General features: G+C 40.4%; 1 protein-coding gene across 4 annotated transcripts in view; it reads left to right on the top strand.

Annotated features, from left to right (window-relative positions):
- The first annotated feature begins 1,730 nt into the window (after positions 1-1,730).
- epha3 (eph receptor A3) overlaps positions 1,731-9,834 on the top strand; it is a 130,996-nt gene continuing 122,892 nt past the window's right edge. For all 4 annotated transcript variants that reach the window (XM_041806798.1, XM_041806800.1, XM_041806797.1 and 1 more), the window contains exon 1: positions 1,731-1,872. In XM_041806798.1, coding sequence (XP_041662732.1) covers positions 1,779-1,872 — 94 coding nt within the window. In that variant the 5' untranslated portion in view covers positions 1,731-1,778. The remainder of the gene's footprint in view (positions 1,873-9,834) is intronic.

The raw sequence follows: 9,834 nt of genomic DNA, 5'->3' as shown, positions 1-9,834 counted from the left end.
CAAGATGGTGGAGTCTAGGGAGGGGACCCTCTCTATGTATTCATAAAAGGTTTATTGTATGTCATTAAAAATACAACATTTGTATATATTCATGAGATTAAACATTAATTTGGAAAAGTCTTTTTCTAAATAATAATGTTTATTATTTACCAACTTTATTCTGCTAAATGCTTAAAAGGAAAATATGGTACAATATAACTTGTTTATTTTAAATGTGCTGCTGTCAAACAAACAATATGTCTGAGTAATAAATACTGATGCTAGTTTTCTAACTTAAATGTGCAGTACTAGTTTAAAATTAACTTTTTAAGTGTTTAAAACTGAGATTCAAATGCTGATTTGTGTGTAACCTTCTATCACGTCACACTTAAATCTCGAGCATTTTTGACTCTCAAGGTAGGCCAACTTAGTGTCTACAAGAGACGATAAGTGAAATGTGAACACTGAGCCAGGAAGTCCTTTTCCATCATATTCAGTAAGCCATCCATTGTGTATTGTGGACAGAAAAAAGAAAATTGTGGACATACTTTAAATGAATTGCTTCTATTTGTTACTAGTACTTGATTTAAGCTTACTCAACTAATAAGCAAGTAGCATGGAGTAAACTTGAGTTAGAATTTATAGAATTTACTGGAGCTGAATAAAAATAAATCAATTACCTGCAACAAGCTTGGCTGTTGTTTTCTAAGAAAGTCTGCAATTTTCTTTTATCCTGTGAGGTTGCTCCCTAAAGGCAGGACGTGTCTCACCTAGTCAGCAACTTCACCCATGGTGCACATGTGTCTAATACCTAAAAACATTCAAGGAAACCCTTGCAGATAAGGGATGATTTTCTAACAAGCTGAGTAAAAATACAAAGGATTCTCAAAGTGGCTGAGTGCTTCTAACTTAAAGCTAAAAATGTGATCTTTCAACTCAGAATAAGCTGATTTGCCTTTTTTTTTCAGTTAAAATAACTTATCTTTTTTTTTAAACAACCCTGTGCTGTTCAGTCTTAGTGGGAAATAACTCCCCAAAATAATAAAGATCACACACACCTTGTGTGAGAAGTATTTGAATTTCCACTCTCATGTGTGCTGTTTCATATTAAAAATGTTTTCAAGTGAAAAAAAAAAACATGAATCCAGGTGTTGTATTTGACTAATGCTTGCTTTATTTCAAAACTGACTTCAACATGATTTCCTTCATTTTTTCCTCTCTTTTAATTCTACTGATTCTCATAAGTTGAGCCTTTCAGTTCCCTGCTTTGTTTGAAAAATGGCCTGTAGATCCTGGAGGGGGGCTGCTTTAACGTCGACATGGCCAAGAAAGACTGACTGCATTTGTGTAATTTAAAAATCACAGATTCTCATTCTCAGTCAAAACCTTTACTCTGTTTACCATCAGAGAAAATGGCAACTAAATAAGATTGGTGAAGTATGAAAATGGGTTTAAATAACTGCATCAGACCTGCTTCCATTGTTCCTAAATATTTCTCTCAGCCCCGGCTCTACATTTTGTTAGAGGGTTTTCAGCCTTGCTTTGACTGTAATGTATGCCAGAGAGAGAAATATTTTGCCATCCAAATCGAGAAGACGCCGCGTTAAAGGGTCTGAAGTGACCTGTGGTGAACTTGCGCTCTGTGTTTTCCCTGTCTGTCAGACTCTGTAGGACCCAGCGGAAAAATGCTCCAGCCGGAGGGATCCGGAGCGAGAGAGAGGAGAGAAAGCCGAGAGGAGAGGAGACGCTCTCAGATCAGTCAGTGGCTTCATGGAGTTATGTACCTCTGATCCGCCGCCATGGATTGCAATTCGCGATCACTTCCTTTCATTTTACCTGTTTTATTGTCCTGCGTTCTCCCCGTGTTTCCCATCATCTACCCTCCCAATGAAGGTAAGACAACTCTCTGCCTTCTCACATGTGTGTTTATGTGTGGATGCGTGCGCGCGCGTGTCGGACGCATCGCGGACTTGTCTCAAATTAGAGCGATAACAATAACAAGGTGATCTAAAGCGCGTGGGGGTGAGACAGGGAGCCATGTGGAGCCGGGATATTCCCACTTTAAGGCTGAAATTTTCGGAATAAACTTGAAAAGACCCAAACAAAGCAGACAAGGGAGCCTCAGTCGGATAATCTCGCGCATGGGGGGTTAATAGTTGTTTAAAATGGAATGAGATGGCGAGACAGCTCCCAAAGCGCTCATCGTGGAGTTATAACGAGGTTAAGAGACGCAAAGAAACTCCACTGTCTGTTCCCATCACAGGTTCATGCTGTTCTTGAGGATCCATTCGGGGTAGACGCCCCACTTAGGCGAGCAGACACTCCGATTTAAAGGCAATAAATAGAAGATGAGCTCCAGCGCATATAGTGCGCAAAGACGCGGATGTGTTTTTACGGTTCTGACCTGAATAGGTCCAAAAGAGCTGACTTCTAGGCTGCTGCGTGGATGAACTGACCATCAAACGAAGCCATAACAGAGACGAAAACTTCAGCCTGGCGTTAGTGAAACGAGCAGCGAAAATAAAGAGGGATCAGACGACTTTATTGCGCAAATGTCCTCCTCTGCTTTGGTGAAAATGAACATGCAGTGATCTCTGGAAACCCCGCAGAGCAGAGCGGTCCACTTTCTGCAGAGTCTCTGAACACGTGGAGCTGCTCTGAAAACAAGTCCAGTCTCCCTCTCTAAAGCCACTGGAGGACTTTCTTATCTGTTCAAAAATATTGTTAAACAGTTTCACTGCTAGTTTTTATCTGGCATGGCTGAAGACTTAAGCAGGTCAGAGTGGAGAGGAAAAGCACGCGCGTCCAGAGCTGCGTAAAGGTTAAACTGCACACAGAGGGGAGGCAGTACATTTGAGGAAAGATGTGGGTCACACTGAATAAAGGGACAGTGACAATAATTACACTTATCTAATTTAAAAATGTTATGATCAGCAATAAAATGAATAAATTAATTGTTTCATGTTTACACCAACAGCCCTCTGACCCTGGTGTAGAATAAATTAGCAGACTTGACACAGGCTGACCCATTATATAGTAGCAATTCTTCAGATTGAGTTATTCGTGTTCTATTTGCATAAAATCCAACAAATGTACAGTCAGATCCATGTGAAGAATAAATGCGCAAAACCTGATCCTTCTGACGCAGACGCACAGGACTGTAAACAGTAAGGGGCTCCTGCTGGTGTTGTAGGATGAGTTTGGAAAGTTTGGGTCTCATGCCACGTCAGAGAAAGTTTCTTAGAAACGACATGCAGCCCACACAGAAATGAAATAAAAAAAATACAACACCCTGACCTCGGAGTTGCTGCAGTTTTCGTTTTGTTCATCCACTCTAAACAGTTTTGTTTTGTCCTTTTGTGCGCCTCGTCTTGCGCCAACGCAGTCTTGTTCTCTACTCTGCTGTTAATTCAGAGATACAGATCAATATTTTTGTTTGTTTTTTAGTGATTCTTTCCATGAGTGGGAATTGTGAGTGAGAAAGATGACAGAGATCAATCAGGGCTGGAGCAAAGGTCCCTGAGAAGAGTTTATTATGCTTCATGTTTATTCTAATACGCATCAAAAACAGTGACCTCCACGCTGAACGTGAAAAAGCAACAAATACAATTTAAGACAATTATAACGAAGGTAAAAAAAGAAAAAAAAAAAAAAAAAAAATAGTCGACTAGTGAGTGTGTGAGGGATGTGTGTGAGAGAGTGGGTGTGTGCGTCTGAGAAAGAGAGAGAGAAGGAGAGAGACAGATCCTCTGACCTGTTTTTTTTTAAATCATAATTTTCTATAAGAGAAACACCTCCGTTGGTTTAATTCACCAGAGAGTGTCACTATCGAGCCACTCTGTCTTTCTATCATGAAAATTCACACACATTCAAACTAAATGTTTAAAGATAACAATGATCGACAGAGAAAACTTATTTCCCCCATCTTTGCTGTTCCAAACACGCTCCTCTGCTCTGTAAATATTTTTTTCTAAAGGAAATCCAAAGAGAAAGGAAGCCACTAGACTACTTTTTACGCAGTTTCAGAGAAACAACAACCAGATAAAAGCAACATGAAGTTACAAACTCACTAATGAGAAGCAGAGGGTTTTTTTCTCTCCTTCTGTTAAATCAGAGCTCCACATTTGGGACTGATAAACGCCAGACTGTGAGGCAGTTTTTAATCAATTTTAAATCACATTTTTGTCAGTTGTTTTATTATCATTGTGCATATCTTATTATTATAATTAATAGAGGTTTTTATTACCAAACCAAGGTGCTTCCCTTGCTCTGCCTTGTGGAGGATAAATCAATCTATTCTTTCATTTCCACGCAGGCGCATGATCCAACCCAGAGAGCGCGCAGCACAAAGAGCATAAATGGTGCAAACCAATAAAAAAAAAAATCCACTTTCATAAAAGCAGCGGGTGTAAATTCTTTGTTAGCCAAATAGAAAAGTTGTGTCAGTAAAATTGTGATAGTTACATCGCATTCTGTAAAACGGACTTGAAGCGCAAAGCGCATGGATGACATGAAAAAAAGGAAAAACAGAAGGAGTGATTTTTTTTTTTTTTTAAATATTAAACCCAAACATCACGCAGTGTCATTTTCCTATTTTTCCCACATCATTTACAGGATGACTTTTATTGCTTTCTGTCAACTTTAAAACTTGGGAAAGAACTTGAGAAAGTTGAAATAAAATAGATAAGGTCCGTCAGAGCATCACTGTAGCAGCGAATAGATGATATCCAAAGTATTTTACGCATCTGAAATGATAATTCAAAGAAAAAAAACAAAAGTTTTGAGCGTCTTTTTTTCCTGTGGAGCAGCACTTCTCCGTGCGTGGTTGCGTGCTGTGATTCTGGCCCGCTGAGGGGCGTCGGGAGGCCTCGGGTATTTTTAGCCGGCGGTGGGGAGGCTTGGCCCGGAGAGGCCGGCGCAGCAGTCCCGCTGGGATGGTTGGGCGTATGTGAGTGATGGTACCTTTCAGAGATGGTGCTGGAAATGTGCTTACACATAGTTTTCATTTCAAAAAAAAAGAAAGAAAGAACAACTTTATACACTTTTATGAGTCTCTGCTTATGGATGAGAGTTGGACAAACATTGAGCTGGATACACAGTGGCATCTTACCTTGAACAAAACGCCTTTAAAGCTTCATAGTAAAGAGAAAGAGTGTTTGAGTATGTGGGTGTGTGCTTGTCTGAGGAGATATAATGTTATAGGGTATGTGTGCAGGGATGCTATATGCCTTTATGTGGGGGTTGAAAGCCATGTGTGTATAGGAGATATAAAGGCGAAAGTCTTGAGAAAGAAAGAAAGAAAGAAAGAAAGAAAGGGGAATGGGGGCAGAGGGGCTGGGAAGGCAGCAGCAACATCAGACAGAGCGACTCTGCACTTGAATAATTCATAATGGGAGGTGAACACTTCACCCTTTAACACAGACACAAGTCGCCCTGCTTTGCCTGCACTGCGGCCTGCCAGCCTTTCACATGCATAGAGCCAGGCTGCAAAGGCAATGCCCTTTACACTTTGTGCATGATCAGATATTAAAGTAACATCACAGTGCAGCGTCTTCTTTTCTTTTCTATCCTAAATGTATCAGGTTAGTCCAGATGGGACGGTCTCGGCTCTGCTGATGGAGCCATGTGTTGATTCTAGCTCTCTGACTGACAGCTTCTCCTGCCACTCCTCCAACATTTTAATTATGTCTGAGGATTATATTTCCACATGCATCTGCTGGGAAACCTTCATCAAATTTTACTGGAATAGCTGGACTATTGAATTAAAGTTTGAGCTAGACAGTCAGAATGGTGTTAAACTCCGGGAACATCAAAATGGGCACCCTGCAGATCTTAGCTCCAACATTTCATGTAAATATTTCAGCATGTGCTATGCCAAGAAATACTAGGTCATAGCAAGAGAAAAAATAGATTTAAAGCTATATGACAAGTGGTCTCAGATTGTGTTTGCAAGGGTGCAAATTATGTCTACAGGCTGAAAGAGAAATCAATGCAGACGCATCAGTTTATCCTGGAAATCTGCAGTTGTTTGATTGCCTGTGGTGAGGCGTCTTCTTCTATCATTTTGTCAGGGTGTGTAAAAGCATGTGGGTGTTGATGGGGGCCTGCATATGTGTCAAACATTGATTCACCTGCTGATGTTTTGCTCCCTCCCAGACAGGCTGGCTCAGTTTGCTATTAATACTCCAAGTTCCCGTTTAGAGGCACTCCCTGATGGGGCAGGGGCTATATGCTTGGCTGGCGCTAGCTTGCTAACTGACTGTGTGTGTATGAAAGTGAGGGAGAGCGAGAGTAAGGAAGACTGTCAGCTCAAGTTTGTGTATGCTCTTATTTTGTGCCCGCCGGAGTGCGCATGCGCGGGAATGTGCCCATGTTTTGGTGAGCATCACGAAGAGTGTATGCATAGGCTACAGTGTACGGGATGTTGGAACGTTTTAGTCAATCTGCATACGTTTCATTGTTGTGTTTACTCCCCTAGAGTCCTGAATAGGGAGCATCTGTGGTGTGATTTTGTGTTTTCATCACTGCACCATGGTTTGTGTTTATGCATGCATTTTCAAGTGTGTATTTGTGTGCATGTGTGGGTGCTGATTTCCCAAGCCAAGTGCAGCTGGAGGGGGCTTTTTCCTCCTGCGATATGAGAGTCGTCTAATTTTCTGCTCTCAAATTCCCCCGCTCGGCTCAATTTGAGTGGTGGGTTCGGCTCGTTGAGAAATGTAAATTGGAAGCAATGGCCCTGGATGCTGAGCTGCTATTATCTGACATGAACAGATAGCTTCATTAGACTCTAATAGGAATGTGTCGACTGCCACTCATCTGGCTGAGTGGCTAAGCATGGCTACAGCTCAGGTGAGCCTGCCTTTGGAAGCTGTTTGAAGCTGGAATTTTATAATAAGTCTCACTGTGCGTGTTTCCTTTCAGGCTCTTTTTTCCACCACTCTGGCTGATAGTTATCAGACCAGCCTGAAGAAAATGATTTCCATCTCAACTTTTACTTCAGTGTAAAACAACAATCAGCCCACGAAGCAGTGAAATCCCTTTTCAGATTTCGTTCACTTGTGAGGGGTAAATTTTGCATGACTAAAATAATTTCCACAGTGCCACAGCAGTCCATCCTGACCCACAAACACTCTCTTTGACAGTCCCCAGAGATGTGTACACTCCACTTATTGAAGCTTTGAATGGGAGAATACAGAGAGATTGTATTCCTCATATTTTCACAGTGAATAGAGTTACAGCTGCAGGGCCTGACTGCACCACTGCTTCACTTTGTTGTGTGTGCTCGCTCTGCTCGGGTGGAGAGTGTGTGTGTAGTTTACGCTGGTGTGTGTGTGTTTTGAGCTGTGGACTGATTTGCTCTCAGCAGGATGAAAAAGAGTCTGAGTCAGTTTTGTTTCAAACTTAATACGGAAACCATTTAAGCATTTTGGTTTGACTTTTAGACGATCATTAATCGTCTTCTTTCATGCCAGCTAGTAAGCATGTTTGAGTCACAAAGACATATTTTTACTGAGCCATCAGTAGGTCAAAATGTGTCAGACATTAGTATACAGATTTTAAAGTTATTTAAAAGGGGGTTTCTTTTATTTTAATATTTTCCCCTCTCCTTAAAGTGAACTCTTCCCAAAAAATATGTGCTGTGCATTTAGAAAATATTTACATCCCCTGTCACCTTTTCAATTTTGTTATGTTGCTGCCTGATGCTACTGTAAAAAAGAAAAATAATTAAAAAAAAATATTTGCAATAATTCACACTGTGTTCCCCATCATGACAAAGTGAAAACAGAATTTTAAAAATTTTTGCAAAATTTTTTGAGAAAAAAAAAGGAAAAGAAAACAGAAGTATCATATTTTAGCTCATGTTTCTCCCATTTCTATTGCTTTTTGCTGAGATGTTTCTACATCCTGATACAAGTCCACATGTGGCGAATTAAATTGATTGGACATAATTTGGAAAGACACAAACCTTTCTATAAAAAGCCTCACAGCTGACAATGCATATCACAGTAAAAAAACAAGCCATGAGGTCAGAGGAACTGCCTGCAGAGCTCAGAGACAGGACTGTTGCAAGGCACATATCTGGAGAAATTATCTGTTGCAGTGAAAGTTCCAAGAGCACTGTGGCCTCCATAATTCTCACATGGAGAAGTCTGGCACAACCAGGACTCTTCTAAGAGCTAGTCGCCAAGCCAAACTAAGCAATCTGGGCAGGAGGACCAAGAACCCGATGGTCACTCTAACTGAGCTCCAGAGATCCTGTGTGGAGATGGGAAAAGTTTCAGAAGGACAACCATCACAGCAGCCCTCCACAATCTGGGCTTTATGGCAGAGTGTCTAGACAGAAGCTTCTCCTCATTGCAAAACAGGTGAAAGCCCGTTTGGTTTTCACACAGATTTTTTTGCGAATGCAATCCAATCAATCTTAATTACCAATCAAGGTGTAGAACTATCTCAACAGCGATCAAGAGAAATGGGAGGAACCTGAGTTACATTTCATGTGCTTTTGCAAATTGTCTGAATACCTATGTCAATATGATATTGCAGTTTCTTTTTTTTTTTTTAAACATTTCAAACTAACTAACTAACTAAATAAATAAATAAAATTATGTTTTTACTTTGTCATGATGGGGTACTGAGTGTTGATTAATGAGAATAAAAATTAAAATTTTTGACAGACTGCAACAAAAAAATTTAAAAAAAGTGAAGGGGGTCTGAATGCACTGGATGCCACACTATAGTAGCCCCTCATTCATTTTATATAAAGCATTATGTTTGTAAAAGCAAACAGCAATTAGGAGAACCAAGGGAACACAGCAAAGTTTTAAACATAGTTTATTTCAATGCATATCCAAAATATTTCAAGTAATTTTAATCATGTTTAGCCTCTGTAGTTTGATTTATAGAGGATAAACAGTAGGAAATTGGGAATCAGGATAAAAGAGTGGGGGATGAGATGTGGCAAAGTGTTATGGGTTGCGATTTTGAGGATTATAGCCTACAGACTTAGGGTGCACGCCATCACTGTTGGGCTATCTGGTGTCCCATTCCTTTCATTTTTATCCATTTTACATTTCATTTTTTCAATTTTATCTTAAAAAAGACTTGACTTAATTCAAATAGGACAGCTTAAGAGGAACAGGAAATGTGGGAAAAGAGAGTAGGGGAAGACACGCACCAAACAGAGCTGAAACTGGGGATTGATCCTGCAGCTAGTGTGTTGAGCCTCTGTGGGCACCTGCTCTACCAAGCGAGCTAAACTGACACTCCAATTTTAAGGGAGAGACCCTGAACTCAATTCAATCAGAAATGGGGCGTATCAGGCATGTTTCCTCCACATTTACAGCTTCATGAAGATATTAACCTATGCTCCTGTGGTCAATAGCAATACTTTATGATAGAGTATACGAACAAATAAAGACATGTTGATGCCATTGCTCTTTTTATTGCAAGCTTTTAATTTTTTATTGCGGAGATACGCAGCAGAATTAAAATGTCCTCTAAGTCATGATTTCTCCATGCAGTACCTTGAGTACTGACACAGCAGTCACTTTTGCACGATATCTCCTTTCTCCAGCCTGAAGTGCAGAGTGTCACGCTAATGGAGGTCCTTGTCTCAGTTGTTCTCTGTCATATTCCATCGACATTACTTTCCCTCTCCTTGCATCTGGATTTCTGTTTGACATGAAAGACTTCTTGGCAGGAAACCGACATAAAATTTTATTTCCATTCATTATAACTGGATTTATATTTTGTTACAGTGTGGCCAATTGCATCTCCGACCACCTCTGAAATGCTGATTGGATCTGATTTTTGGATTTGACGCAGTTCTACCTGGTGACAGCCCAATCACGATGT

The sequence above is a fragment of the Cheilinus undulatus genome, linkage group 15, assembly GCF_018320785.1.
Source record: "Cheilinus undulatus linkage group 15, ASM1832078v1, whole genome shotgun sequence".
Classification (NCBI taxonomy): Eukaryota; Metazoa; Chordata; class Actinopteri; order Labriformes; family Labridae; genus Cheilinus; species Cheilinus undulatus.
This window is presented reverse-complemented; position numbering and strand designations above follow the sequence as displayed.